At 55.8% G+C, this 15,098-nt stretch overlaps 1 protein-coding gene across 1 annotated transcript in view; it reads right to left on the bottom strand.

The window, feature by feature from the left end:
* The window catches only part of VWA5B1 (von Willebrand factor A domain containing 5B1), a 39,304-nt gene extending 30,483 nt beyond the window's left edge, over positions 1 to 8,821 (bottom strand). The window contains exons 1-6 of the mRNA XM_026517170.3: positions 8,683 to 8,821; positions 6,788 to 6,940; positions 5,279 to 5,549; positions 1,824 to 1,969; positions 798 to 929; positions 66 to 190 (exon numbers count right to left, since the gene is read on the bottom strand). Of these exons, the coding sequence (XP_026372955.2) occupies positions 66 to 190; positions 798 to 929; positions 1,824 to 1,969; positions 5,279 to 5,549; positions 6,788 to 6,940; positions 8,683 to 8,821 (966 nt within the window). The remainder of the gene's footprint in view (positions 1 to 65; positions 191 to 797; positions 930 to 1,823; positions 1,970 to 5,278; positions 5,550 to 6,787; positions 6,941 to 8,682) is intronic.
* Positions 8,822 to 15,098: the final 6,277 nt, after the last annotated feature.

Genomic DNA, 15,098 nt, shown 5'->3' with positions numbered 1-15,098 from the left:
GGTCCAGTGGTGACCAAGTGTCACCCCCCTTCTGCCACCACAGACTCGGTCCCAGCCACCCTCACCTGTCTCTCTGCCCTGCTGTCCTTCTTCATCCCTTTAATAAACTCCGTTCTTCCTTTCAAGTGCTGCTCGAACTCTCCCAGGGTCATGTCCCCTTTCTCCATCAGGACGTGTGGCATGTGGGGCTCTGCAGAGATGAGATCAGTTCTTGGCACTTGTCCAAATGTGAGGACAATACCAGGGAATTCACGGTGGGGAGGACTCCCGATTGGAAGAGGGGGATAGAATCCCTGACTGCCTGGCGTGGTGTGGGGCCATGGGAGACTCCTTAGCTGGGAGGCAGGAGAGCCTAGTGGTCTCGGATAACTCACTGTCTCTCTCTGGGCCTCAGTTTACCCATCTGTAAAACGGGAGAGAGACCGGGCTCTGATCTTTTCAGATCCTGACATTTTATGAATCCTTAAAGAGACAAAAGAGTTGCTCTCTAAGTGTTCAGAGCTGGGAGGGTCTCATTGAGCTTAGGATTTCAGAAGTCATCTGCTCAGCTTCCCTGGAGGCAATGCACCCCAATGGGTGAAGGAGACCCTGGGGCCTCTGGAGCTAGAATCCGGGCACTCAGCTTTGCCAACTGGATTCATGTTTCCAGGAGCCACATAGCTGGTCTCCTCTCTGCCACATGCCCCTGCGCTCTCCCCGGCCTGGCCACTGGACCAGGGGCCGCGTGCCTGGCCCCACGGGATCAGCATCTCTTCCCTCCCACAGGCTCCCCAGGGGCCCCGCCTGGCGCACAGTACCGCTGGGGTGGATGAGGATCTCCACGGACCGGTCGAAGGTGTGCCTGTTGGCCAAGGTGATGATGATGCTCTTGGCTGACCGTGCACTCGGGGCGGCGTCGGCTCGGATCTCGTGGGTGGGACTCTCCACCCCTGTGGGGCGCAGAGAGGCGGAGTAGGCTCGGCAGTCTCGGAAGAAACAGGACTCAGAGGGGGACACGGAGACACAGGTCAGAGATGAGGGGCTCCTGACCTGCTGTGTAACCACGGACAGGCCTCCTCTATTCCCCCATCTGAAAAATGGGGGCTTAGACAGATGGTGTCGATGGCCTTTCCTGCCCCGACCTCAGGATCCACTGGGGTCAAAGGGTGGCTTCCTCTCAGGGCGCATAAAGAAAGAAAGAGCTCAAAGTTCGATCTCCGGGCGCTCTCTAAGTGCTTTTCATGTTGGAACGTCATGCTGCTCTGGGAGAACACTGAGTGGCAAGAAACCGTGTCCTTGTATCCCTTTAAAATCTTGAGTGGGTTGGGGGAGGGGAGCCATCAGAACAATGGTCCCCAACTCCGGCTGCACTTTAGAATCACCCGGGAGCTCTGACATATTCCAATGCCTGGGACACACCCCAGACCACTGTCATCAGTAGCTCTGGGTGGAGTCTGGGCGGCAGGATTTGAAAGCTCCGCAGGTGATTCGACCATGCAAAGTAAGAACCAGGAAGCACCTCTGCGGCCGTGGCCTCTAGGAGAGGACCAAGGACATCCATGGCCCTTTGGACATCACCCCACGGGAGCCATTGAGGTGGACATGGGGACAGCCTTGAAGCCTGTCCTTGGGAGGGGCTCATCTTTGGGCCAGTTGTAGGGGTTCAGGAAGCGGGGGTCCATGAGGCTCCATGAACTTCAGATTGTCTTCCATCTGGGCAGGACCGCTTCCCTACCCTCTCCCTCCTCTCTATCCCTGGCAGCTTTTGGCCCAAAGCCCTCCCCACTTTGGGGCATCAGGTCTCCTTCCCAGCCCCAGTCCGGATCTGGGCAGCTGTGTCTCACCTGCGAGCAGGCACGGCCCACGAATCTCCAGCTGGAAGTTGAACTCGTACTCCATGGGGTTGGACACGTTGGTGTCGAGGAGAGACGCCAGGCATAGCTTGCTCCAGGAGTCCAGAGAGCGGGTGCCAAAGCAATGCTTGTCTTTGCTGGGAAGGGGGTCAAGACGAGGAGGAGAGGAGGCAGGGGGCCAGTGGAAAGGCAGAAGACGATGGTGAGCCCAGGCAGCCCGGGAACCCCTGCAGCTCAGCTCTCAAGGGGGCTGATTAGCTTCCTCCCACTTTACACCCTTAGCCCCACGACCTGCCTCCTGGGAGAGCCCGGACTCAGGCATAAGGTGCAGCTTCCTACAGTGGATGGGCCGGGCGCCAGGCCTGGTGCCCCCCAGCAGCAGCACACAGCGTTCTCACCAGTGTCCCTAGAAGAGGCATCAGGGCCCCCATCTCCCCATTTCCCACATGGGAAAATAGAGGCTCCACCAGATGAAGCGGCTAGCCTAAGTTCCCACGGCTAGGACTTGGCAGAAAGCGCGTCCTTGCCAGGTCAGTCCTACTACACAGTGAAGAGGTTAACACCACATCACCCTGCTTCTTGGCTCCCTGCCCTTCTCTACGAGCTGGGACCCCCTGCACAAGTCACATCTCCAAGCCTCAGTTTCTCATCCATGAAATGGGGATAATAATGAGGCGCCTTGAGCCAGAGCTCAGTGAAGTGTCACCTGCTGAAGGCTCAAGTTTCTGGGCTCTCTTTCTGGGTCATCCCCACTCTGTCTCTGATCCCGCTCCATCCCCCACCCCCAAGGCCACACCCTCTAAGCTCTTTGCTCTCCGTGCTTAATACTTGACACACAGGGCTCCTTGTGAAGTCCCGGTGGTGGTGGGGGGAGGTGGGAGGGTGCGGTGGCATGTGGTTGTGTGTGTTCAATGGAAGGCAGCGCATTGTGTCCTGAATCACATTCAATCACTTCCTTTGTTCGCTCGCTGCTGTGTTTCTGAGCTCGGTCTATGTGGGTCTATGTGGCTGTCTGCAAACCAGCCTTTGCGGGGACACGAGATTACTTGGGGGCATCTCTTATCATGTACTTATTTCTTCCAGCCTCCCTGTGTCAACAGATGACGAGGCCATGAAGATCCTCGTCTGCGTCCCTTTTTTGGACTTAGGAAAGACTATGTCTGGGGCTACTGGGTCAAAGGCATGTAGGTGCTGTCTTTGCACCTGCTGACATCGGCACCACCGAGCCTTCTGTGTTCAAGAGGCAGGGCCTACCAGAGCTGGGAACATTCAAGACCTTGGTGGGTCCAGGAACTAGAGGTCTGGGAGGCCCTGAGATGTTTATTCTTGCCCCTTCCAGCAGGCAGAGTGAAACAGGTGCTCCCGAGAGAAGCCGGCAACAAATCCCCATGAACCTCAAAGTGGCTCAGACAGAGCGACACAAGAAAAAATAAGAATATTAGGTAACACCAAGTGCTAGGGAGGAGGAGGAAAGAGGAAGACTCTGGTGGAAACTTTCCAGCCTAGAAAGCAAATCTGACAATACACCACGTGCGTCTGATGTTCCTGGTCTGACACTGGCTTGTGCTGCCAGCTTCTCTGCTGTGCCAACAGGAGTCCTCACCCTAGGCTTCAAGATCCTATCATCGGACTCTCCATCATCCCTCTGACCTCTCTCTTTCCTGCTCCCATGCTGCTACAGCCATATTAGCCTTCCTGCTTCTCCTCCAGCACACCATGTCCGCTGCTGCCTCAGGGCCTTTGCACTTACCACTTGCTCTGCCCTCTGCCCAGAATGTTCTTCCTCCAGTGTATTTCCACCCTCCCTTTCTTCAGATCAGGCTTCAAATGTTGCCTAAACCATCTATTCCTGCTAAAATAGCAACCTATTTATCTATCTATCCCCCTCTAGCCTCTATGCTATGAAGCATTTAGTTTTATAGAACTCACCCAAGGTATTACATGTTATGGGCTTATCTCTTTACTGTCTGTCCCCATGTCCCCCACCCCCATCAGAATGCCAGCCCCACGAGGGCAGGGACCTTGTCTGTCTAGTTTACTGCTGTATTCCCAGCACCCAGAACCATGCCTGGTACACAGTAGGTGTTTAATTACTGTTCAGGTAATTACCGAGGAGTGCCCTCCAGACTGACTCCACATGGGAAGCTGCAATAACCCTCCCCCCAGCTCGGCCTGAGGCCAGCATTTTAGCGGTAGCAACCAGAAGTTTGCTGACACTGTCTTCTGTGTTCCCGGCTGTCCCCGGAACCCTACCAAGGTGTGTATGAAACTCCTGGATATACAAGGTGCACTGTCCTGGATTTCAGCTTGGCTCAAAGGTTTGAGACAGGGCTTGGGGTTGCGGGAGTTAAGTAGTTTAACTGGACATTAATTGTGAGTGTTATTTTAATGTCAAAATGGTGCAAAGACACTCTGGAATAGATTTTAAAAATTCACCCATGAATGATAAAATATAAGACCTCAAAAGACATGTGAACGCAACGAGTAAGAAGGGCCTCCTCTCTCCCTTAATGGGAAATGCTCGCCCTCCTCAGTCCTCAGGTGGGGAAAAGGGAGGAGACCCAATTTCAGCAGCAGGGGCTTCAGGCTGGGACCCACCTTCTCTTTCTGCCTACCCCTCGAGGGCAGCAGAGAGAAACTGTCCTGCCTTGGGCTTGCAGTGTTCCCTGCCCCACCTTGCTGAAACACCTTGTAGTGGCTTTTTGTTGCTTTGGGAGAGATCTGAAGTTGGCCAGGGCCACACGGTGTCCCTTGTGTCTACAGCCTTGTCTCCTGTCGCCCTGCTTTGGTTTCTTTCTGGAGTCCTGTCCTTGCTACCTCAGGGCCTTTGCCACTGCTGTTCTTATCTGTGGGAACGTTCCTCTCTGTGAACACCTCCCCGTCCTTGCCCAGCTCCCACTCCCAGAGCAGCCTGGCCTGGCCCCTGGGCCCGCAGGGTGGGTCCCTCTTTTATACTGTCAGCCCAATGAACTTCTCCTTCATGGCTCTTCTCACGTCATTAATTATGCATGCAAGCCCAGAAACAATTACCTACACATCAGTAGTGTTCTTATTGGATCATGATCTCTCCCACCAAGCTCCAAACAGGGAGGAGCCACCTTGGCGTGGTGCCCTCTGTATTCCTAATACTCAGCTCCGTGCCTAGCATCTAGTAGGTGCTCAGAAAACACCTCCTGTGTGCAGTATAAAATAAAGCCTGGACATTCTAATCCCAAGCTATCCAAATACCAGAGCTTCTGGCCCATAGCGACAGGGGGCATTTCAGGGAGATTCTGAGTGCTCTGAATGGGAGCGGAGGGGAGCAATTATTTGGATGGTGGCCGCTTTAGCACTGAGCCCCGCCTTCTTCTCCCTACCTCTCCCACCCCTCACTCCCCTGCCTTCCTCCGATGGACTCCCTGCGGCCCCCCAAGGCTCTACCCCTGGTCCGGGCTGGGGCTCCTTACCCTTGGGTCTGCTGGGTGGAGGGGCCGATGCTCTTGGTGCAGCACTGGGGCACGGTCGGGGCGCAGACGGCAGGCAGCAGGACCCGCACAGCCCCGCTGGGCAGCGTCGGGAGCTCCGAGGAGGTGCTGACAAAGACAGTGACGTTCTCCATGGGGGCGATGGTCCCCAGGTTGACCACGAACAGGATCCGCTCCAAATCCTCATCCAAAGCCAGCTTCCCTGGTGTGCAGGAAGGAGGGGTGACAGAAATCCCCTCTTGCAGAGTGTTCCCTAAGCGACAGGCCTGGAGTCAGCAGCTATGCATGTGTTACCTCTAGTTCCCTGTAAGGGTGGTAGGTTTGTAAGCCCCTTTTGCTGATGGGAAAACTGAGGCTTAGCGTGAGGGTGCAACTTGCCCAAGTCATTCAGCGAATAACTGACTCGTTGAACTGGGGTCTGAACCCACAGAGATCTCTACTTTCCATTGCACCCTGCTGGGAGTGGGAGGCTGGGACCCGCAAAACCCGGGCAGAAGTCACATCCCCGTTCCTTCCCAGACTCTGCTCCCCCTGAAAGAATCGCATTCAAGCACCCTCCCAGCTTTGCGGCAAGCGTTTTTGTTCATTTCTCTCCTGTTGTCTGACAGGCCCATTTCCTCACCCCTGCTTAGCCAGCATCACCCAGCCACCAAGTGCTCCATGAAAGCCTCCCTGATGCCCCCTCGGCCCCTCTCTCCCTCCTCTGACATTATCCAGACCTCTTCTGCCAGAGCCACTCCCTCCTCCCACCTCCTGTTGCGGTTACCCCGAAGAAGCGTGTCCTAGCTCTTCTTCCAGCCTGTGAGCAGCTGTAACAACTTGAAAGCAACTTGGTATCTTACACATGCTGGGTGCTCATTAAAGGATTCTCGAATGTCTTGATGACCGGGTAAACAAACCGCATTCGATCGCAGACCCAATGGTAAGAATCTCTTACGTCACATGATACTTGGTCTGAATTCAAACCCCTACTGTCACTAACCTGCTGTGTGAACTTGGGCCAGTCACTCACCCTCTCTGTGCCTCAGTAGACTCAAGAGCAGGCCCAGTAGCCATGATTCAAGTCCTTCCTCTGTATCAGAGACTGTCATCTCTGCAACCACGTCTCTGTTGAGCTTTGGGTGCATACAATTATTTGTTCCATTTTACGGATGAAGTTTAATTTTTTATTTAAGCTCATACCACTGGCAAGCAACAGGATGGGGAGTCAAGCCCTAGTGTGATTCATTCCACAGCCTCTGAGCTCAACGGACATGCTATCGAGAGAGGTAGAGGCAACAGCTCATGGGGTTGTTGCCTCTGATCTTCACCACGATTTTGAGGGGAGAGCAGGAACGAGGTTCAGAGAGGTTGAATGATTGGCCTGAGGTCACACAGGATTCCTGACTCCTGGTGTAGTGCTCTCTCTACCCTACCCCACTGCTGTCCTTCCAGTCTGCTCGAGACCCCAGACGGGCCCGGGCCCTGCCACAGCCCTTCTGTCCTCCTCACCTGTGACAGTGGTGGCTCGGATGCGGGTGCCCTCAAAGTGGGTGCTCTCCATCTTGGCTTTGTCCTTGATCTGTACTGTCACGACGCGGTCGGCAATGACCGCCTCAAAGCCGATCACTGTGGTATATTCATCCAGTGGGTACACGAAGAGGCCTGCAGGGGAAGGGCCCAGCATCACGGGGTGCCCCAGCCGCACCCTGCACACCCCACCCCTGGGAGGGAAGCCAAGTCTTTTGCCAGATCGATGGACGGTACTCACTGCCACTTAGAGGACGCTGGGGGGCTCCAGTGGGGACCTCGTGGCTCTGGGGCTGGTCAGGTAAGGGCACCAGAGGCATTGTGGGAGCAGTGGGGCAAAGGCACAGCTGCTCCTGTGTCCCAGCTAGCCTTACTTCGCTGGCATGTGAGACCCACGTGGCCAGGGCTTCTAAGTTTTCAAGACAACGTGGAAATCCAGGTTTTTATGTGACTTGTTCTATGTGCCAAGGAGCTGGGGCATCGGAGGAGATAGACGAAGGCTCTAATCCAGTCCCTGCCACCCCTCCTAGCCTGGTGACCGTGAATAAGACACCGGGCTTCTTGAAGCCTCACAGCCCCATCTGTAAAATGGGGCCGATAGAGCCAAACTCATGGGCTTGTCGCAAAACTGGAAAAAGTAGCCACCATGATTTAGCCGTGTGCCCTGTGTTTTTATACCTTTGTGCTTCTCAGACTCTAAGAGCACATGCGTCACCTGGGTGAGGGGTGGGTCTTGTTAAAATGCAGATTCTGATTCAGTAGTTTCGGGACAAATTCTGAGATTCTGCATTTCCACTCAGCTCCTGAGTGATGCCGATGGCTTGGGGGCCACTCTTGAGGGATGGAGGTAGGATCTCATTTGATGCGCCCATGAACCCTGGGGCAGCCCAATGCCTGGCCCATGGTGAGCCCCCCATAGACCCTGGCTCCCGTCCTTCTGAGCCGCAGCCTCCTTATCTACAAAATGAGGAGACTGGCTCTCCCTGAACGTGGAAAGCCTAAGGACCGTCCCCATGATAGCCAGTCCTTTAGTCTCCTGGGCCCCTAGCAAGTTCCATTTTAAGTCGCCCCCTGGAGATTTTCCTGAACAGACCACCAGGGTGGTCTTCTCGGCCCAGAAGTTTTCTGAGGAAAAGTCAGTTTCCCTGCAGGTTTCTTTGGGAACCGAGATGGTTGGGACAGAGGGTGGTACCCCAAGACATGAAGTCTGGGGGTTAGGAGGCCCCCCTCACTGTGGATGAGGAGGAATCCTAGCCACAGTAAGACTTTACACAGCCCCTCCTGGCCAGCCTTCCTGTGCCCCCCTTCCTGAAGTGGGAAGAGAGGCGATTGATTTACAGACTTCTGCCGGCCAGCGTCCCGCACGCTCTCGCCTGCCCCGCACTGATGATTCATCGTCTCACACTGCTTTTCATGCCACACTGTCCTTGCTTGCGCATTACCTCATTGGCTCCTCCTGCAAACCCCGGCGTCCCGACGGGCAGAGGAGCGTCCCGATCTGCAGGAGGACAGTGGCTTCCCCAAGGTCACAGAGGCAAGCGTGGGAGCTCCTGGTTCTCTGTGGAGTGTTGATGCCTCTCCTACTGGGAGGCTCCCTGAGAAAGTGGGGGGACCGGCCATTTGACGCAGGTGGGAATGCCTTGTGGGATGGAGATAGTGGCGGGACAGCCGGCTGGGGCTGAGCCCAAATCCTGACCCGATGAGCTACTGGCTTGGAGGCCTGAGAGGAGGAACTGCCGTGCCTATTTCACAGATGAGCAAACTGAGGCTCGGAAAATGTACATGCCTTGCCCTGTGTGGATCGGCTAGTACATGTCAAGGTGAGGATTACACACGATGGAGGTGGGCCCTGGGGAAGCCGCAACAGGGGTCCTCACCTTGGAAGGGCTGGGCTTCCAGGTTGCCGTAGGTGAGAGAGGCAGTCAGCCCCAGGGCGTACCCACTGACGAAGGAGGTGACATCGGAGGCGGTGAGGGGCAGGGCAGCCCCTGTGATCTGGTTCAGCAGACCAGGCATCCCGCTGGCTACTCAGCCTTCAGGACCTGCAAGACACAGGAAGGGCGGAAAGTGGGGAGAGGTGCCCCCATCCCTTCCCTGCCCCGGCCTCCACTTCTGCCCCCACAGGCAGCCAGCATGCTGTTCTCCCAGTTCTCCCCACGCTCTTCCCAGGGAGTGACTCCTGTTCACTCTCAACCATCCCTGAGAGAAGTAGGAATTCCCTTACTTTCCATTTCACAGCAGAGAAACTGAGCCCTAAAGACATGTGGCCTGCCTGGGTTCACTCAGTGGGAGGGAGCAGAGTCAGGGTTAGAGCCCAAGGAGGTTCACGGCCAACCTGGAATTCTCCCCAAAGGACAGGGCCTCCCGAACTCAGGATGGGAGCCCAGGGACACAGGCGTCCCTTTGTCAGTCCCTTCATCTCTGCTCCCTAGGCAGGATGAGGGAGAGGAGATAGTGCACCCCATCCCTCCTTCTCTGATTGCAGAGGGCATCTAGAAGGAATCTACCCACCGCCGTCAGCACTGGTTGTGAGGGCGGCGAGGAGTACCCCCAAAAGATACTCAAGTGAAAGGAGCCACCTGTTTCCTCTAGGTGTGCAGGTCAAAAGGCTGGGAGTCATCCTGGCGCCTCTTTTTCACCCTGCAGCCCCCATAGCAGTCCAATGGCTAAAGCTTGTGATTTATCTCTGCAAACGCCTGGCACCCACCCATTCTCCGCCACCGGCATCCTCGTCCCAGCCACCACCGTATCCATGTGGACCAAGATTCCCAGTTGGCCTCTTGAATCTACTGCTCCCCCCAATCCATTCTCTCCTCAGTGGCCAGGCCTCCCTAGCGACGCACCAGTTGGAGAGCTCTCCAGCTCCCGCCACCCAGCTCCCGGGGCAGAGACCAAAACCTTTAGGACGGCCGAGGGCCTGTGTAGTCTGGCCTGCTGGCTTCTCCAGCGGGTCAGTCACCGCATCCTCACACAGCCCTTGTGGCTCTCCCAGCTTCCAGTCCATTCCTCAAACATGTCCTGGGATCTCCCACCTTGGTCCTGCCATTCACCCCTGAAAGGCTCACCCTATGACCCACTTTTAAACTAGTAACCTCCGTCTCGTCCTTTGGTGTCAACCAAGGGTCACCCCGTGGGGAAGCCACACCCCCCAGGACCCAGCGTTCTCTGTTCATCTGCCTCCCGCAGGGCCAGCTCTCTCCCTCAGATGCAGTTCGTCGTGTGAAGTTCTTTTGTTGCTATCATCCCATGTACAGGGTGTGCTCCTGGAGGGCTGGGCCGGGTCTCTGTGCTCCCTGCTGTATCCTCAGTGCTGGTTAAACGAATACAGGAACGGACGACTGTCGTCACTGCCGAGTGAAGGACCGAGCCCTTCCCAGGGCAGGGATGTGTCCCTGGTCTACTGGGCTCCCGAGACCCCCCCACCCCAGGTCCTCACTGTGCTTGAAGGGTGTGGTGGGCATGGGAAGCGAAGTCAAAGGGTGGGGAATGCAAATCTGAGGTCAGGTTCCCTCTGGGTTTTCCTCCCTATGGAACCTTACTCCGGCTGGTAGCTGCTGCTTTGATTTGCAAGGCTGTTCCATGCATGCTTATTACCCTGCCTTTTCTCAAAGAAGGGACCTCATCCCCTCCAGTCCTCCTCGTGTCCCTGCTGGGATCCTCCCGCGCTCCCACACGTCCTGCCAGGCAGCCGGGTCTTTAATCGTGTTCTCCCTTGTGGCTCCGGCCCAGACGGCTAGCAGCAGCCCGGCCTTATCTGGTTGGGCTGACTGACAGCAGGAAGCAGATAAGGATCCAGGAGGGGGCTGCTGTATTCCCAGCCGCCTCCTCCCAGGAGTGTTCTCTGTCCTGGTGGCCGAGCAAAGCCCAAGGGGGGCAGAACAAGATGGCGGAGTTCATTTCCTGAGCCACCTCCACGGCCAACCACCCTCCCTCCTTCCCCCTCCTCCTCAGCCTGGGTCACTCCTGGCAGTCTGCTGACTGAGGAGCCCAGCTTCAGGGAACCAACACCCAGATGTGTGGCCAACTTGGCCTTTATCTTCATCCATTGTGGGATGGAGTTTGGCCAGGGGCATCTTCCCACACCGTCCCTGGGGCCTACCCTATGGGCACCTTGCCCAGGAAGTAGGGGAGGGGTCTTGGCCCAGAAAGTGGGGCAGGGTGTGGGCTCGTCTGGGAAGTGGGGCTTGGATGAATGTTGTCGATAACACAGGGGCAGACTCACTCAGAATCGACCTTTTAACAATATCAGTACCTTCTCTTCTTGGGAAGAGTCAACTTGAAATTCTTTGGGGCCTAAACAATGCGTATTTTTCATCAATTCATGCAGCACTGATAAGCACTTACTGTATTCCAAGCCCTGAATTCACACCTAGGGGTATGAAGACAAGAGGCCGCTCTGTCCTCAAGGAGCTTGCAACCTATCTGGCAGCGAAGAAGGAGCGTGGAGGAGGAGTGGTAACAGCGGCTGGAATCTCTTGAACTTCGAATGTGCTAGACGCTGTATTATTTCACTGAATCCTCACAACCGCCGTATAAGGTGCATTACTGTTTTGCAGATGAGGACAGTGAGGCCCAAAGAGAGATATATTCGGTCTTGCACATGAGTTTGGGGGGGCGCAGAAGGACAGAGGGGTACAGGGGGTGCTTGTGTAGGGCTTTCCCCTGAAGCAGCCCAGGGCCAACCCTGTGAGAGGTAGAAACCAGAGCCAATAATGCTGGGTGTCCTCCCTCCAATAATCCCAATTTGGTTATCGAGCCAGGGCTTAGGAAACACCCAGGTTTCCCGGGGAGACTGAGGAAACCAAGACTCTTCTTGATGGTCTAGAACCTGTAAATTGCCCGCGATCCCTGTCCTTCGGGCAGGCCTCTCTGGAGCCGGACAAACCTAGCCGTGAGTCCTGGTGCCTCACTGACTGCTTCACTCCCCCAAGTGGGTGCCCTTTAGTCCCTGGATGCCAGCTCCCTCGTCTGCAAAACTGGGCGAACGGAGGGGCCGCTGGCTCCCACCTCATCAGCACCATGAAGATCACATTGAATAATGTTTAAAAGTACCCAGTACAGTGCCTGGCACATATTAGGTGCTCAATAAATATTTATACAGTGGAATGAATGAATGAATGAATGAATGAATGAATGAATATGCAATTATAATACCAGGCTGGCAGTTTCTGGGTTCCTCATTCACCCGGCTGAGGGAGAGATGTCCTCTGACCACCAGGGCAGCTCCTCCGGGAAGACATTGATGCTAAATTCATCAGGCTCTCATCTCAGTGTTCATGTCAAGGCCCCAAATGTACCAGGGTCCCAGCATCTTCTAACAGACGGTCCGTCCACAGGGGATGCTGTGATTCTGTGTCCCTGCGCCAGCCTCCGGCCACCCCCAGCTTCCAAGGCTCCCGCTGGGCCCTCTGCAGCCACGCCGGAGCCAGCGGGCTCCTCTCCGAGTCCCTGTCCAAGGACCTGCTTCCCCTGCAGCCCCAGACAGGAAGGGCTGCTGACTCCTTGTCTCCCCTCAGAGTTGGGAGGTGGGACAGGTGCCCTCCTTGGTCTCAGCTGCTGCTCCAAGATCACCATTTTTTTAATCTGCCTATAAAACCCCTTCTCTGTGGTGGTGATTTGGTGGGGGGGTACGGGGCTGATGCCCTTTGGTGATGCAATGCCCCCCCGCACTGCTTGCCGTTCCCAAGGTCCTGGTTCCACCCTTCTTGTAGCAAACACTTGGCACCTGGTTCCCATTGTCCTCTGCTCCCCAGCCCTGCCATCAGCCCGGTGACTTCAGCATCCATAGCGTGGTGCGTCCAACTCCCTGCTCTTTTATCCCTCACTCCCTGCCCCCTCCCCCCGAAACCTTTGCTCCCCGCTCTAGCTCAGCTTCGGACGCCACCCTGAACGCTCCATCTCCAAGACCGCTCTCTCAGTCACACAGGTCGCTCTAAAAATCACCAACTCTCAGCACTTCCTAGCCCTCTTTCCTGGATTTCTCCGAAGCACTTGTCACCGTCTGGCATACTGTATATTCTGGTTTGACGTGTCTCCCCAACTCTCCAGAGTGTCATCCCCAACGGGGGCGCGGGGGTTGTTTTCAGCTCCTTCGCTGCTATACCCACTACCGAGACAGCAATGCCTGCCTGTAGTAGATGCTCACTAAAGATTTGTTTTTGAATGAATGAAATGTCATTCCACGGGCTTTATCTGTAAAGTCTGGCAACAGCCCTCCGGCGTAGGTACTCCCAGAATCCCTGTCTTATAGCTGAAAACACCAAGCTCAGGGAGGTGAGGTAGACTTTCCAAGGTCACACAGCCAGTAGGGAACGGGGCTGGAAGCTGGACCCGAGCAGGAGGACCACAGAGCCCGCGTGCTTGCTTTGCTGTGTGGCTGCCCTGCCTCCTGCTTAATCTGCTCCCCGCGCTGGAACATTTCCGCCCAGGCGCTCTCTTGACGTCCTCTTTGTCTCTCCATTTCCACCGCTGCTGCCTCCTTACTCTGCCCTGGACCACCTCTACCATGTCTGACTTTGTCCTTCAACTTCCAGGCTGTGTTCTTTCCAGTTCACTCTGTTACCTCAGGCACGTACACACACACACACACACACACACACACACACACACACACACCCCAGCCTCCCTTTACCCTGAGCGTCATGGCTCCACATTGCGCTTGTCTGTTGGGACAGGTTAAACCCTCAGCATGGCATTCAAGCCTCATCCCCCTTAGGTCCCCATCTCTGTCCAGTGTCACCACCTCCTGCCGTGGTCTGCATGGTCACTTTGTTCCAGACCTTTTCACTGTGCCCTGAACAGACCAGGAGCAAGTTATTTAACCTCTTTGTGCCTTAGCTTTCACATCTGTAAAATGGGACCATGACAGTGCCCACCTCCTTAGAAGCTGGATGGATAAAGGACAGAATGCCTGCAAGTGAGTGGGCAGGAAGCTAGTGGGTCCTGATGGGGCTGGAGGCTTCTCTTCCGTGTCTTTTCCCGTAGAACCTCCCTGCAGGGCCCCTTCCTGGGCTGAGTGGGCTTGCACAGGTGCCGAGTTGGCACAGCTGGGAAGATCCTTGGGAAGCTGGGAAGATCCCTGCCCAAGAGCCCACCTCAGTAAGCCCTCTGATTCTGGCCTTGCTACTGAAATGGGCCCTATCGCCTCTCCTCCCCAGTTCACTTTTTGTCCCAGAGGCAGCCTGGCGGCCCTCCTTTCCCCACTTGGAAAGCCATTCTAGAGACCTCTCCCCTTCCCCCTAGCCAGATGCCCCCAGACTGTGCCCACAGGCCCAGGGCTCCTCAGCTCAGTGGGCTCAGCCACACCTGGGCCAGATGTAGACTGTGAGCCCACCATGCAATTCTGGCCTTGACCCCTGCCCACTCACCTTGGGCTGGGGGTCCTCATCCTTTTCCCTGTCACTGAGCTGTTTAGAAAGTCCATGCTTTCATGCCCCCACTGGGAGCCAGTCCTTCAAGGACTGCCCCCCACACACAGCAGCACCAACACTGCCTTCAAAGTAGGGGCAGAGTCAATGGGTTCTCAGGCCTGGCTGATTGTCCTAAGCTTCTAGAATTCTGGGGTTCTCACATTCTGGTCTCCTTCTCTCCATGCCCCCACCTTGGGCCTACATCCATGCTTCTGAACCCTCCCACCCCCGCCCCATCTACCCTGTACTCCAACCAGTCAAAACCACTTGCTCTTCCTCTAAACAAGCCTGATTTTCCTGCTTCCACGTCTCTTCTGATGCCACTGGCTCTGCCAGGAAGGCCGTCCCCACCCCAACCCTGCCCCCCAGAGGAGGGCTCACCCATCCCTTAAGGCCCAGGTCAAATGCCACCACCTCCATGAAGTCTTCTTGGCATCATGACTGCCCTCACTAGCACCGTTGGCAAGCCCACTCTCTCATTGGCCGTGTGCTGTCCATTCAGCAGATGTAGATGGAGTGCCTCCCATGTACCAGAATTGTGCTGAGCCTGGGCCCCAGAGGCGAGCACGATGGACAAGGACTCTGCCCCGAGGCCTTGTGTCCTGTCCCTTTGTGTCCTGTCAGCTCCTGGCGCTCCAGGCGAGGACTGTCCCCCCCATTGTCTGGCCCATAGTCAGTGCTCACCGATGGCCTGAATGGATGCTGGCAGGTGCTCCATTGGCCCAGTGATTGAATGAGCGAGGGAATGAATGAATAAATGAACAGGATGGAATGTATCTGGGGTGGGAATAGGCCTTGGCTGGGGGTTCATCTAAAGCAGCTAACAATGCGAGACATCTCTTGATTTCAGCCCAAAGCCTGTAGGATTCCATCCCAGGGACAGA

This window comes from Ursus arctos, unplaced genomic scaffold (assembly GCF_023065955.2).
Source record: "Ursus arctos isolate Adak ecotype North America unplaced genomic scaffold, UrsArc2.0 scaffold_32, whole genome shotgun sequence".
In the NCBI taxonomy this organism is placed as follows: domain Eukaryota; kingdom Metazoa; phylum Chordata; class Mammalia; order Carnivora; family Ursidae; genus Ursus; species Ursus arctos.
This window is presented reverse-complemented; position numbering and strand designations above follow the sequence as displayed.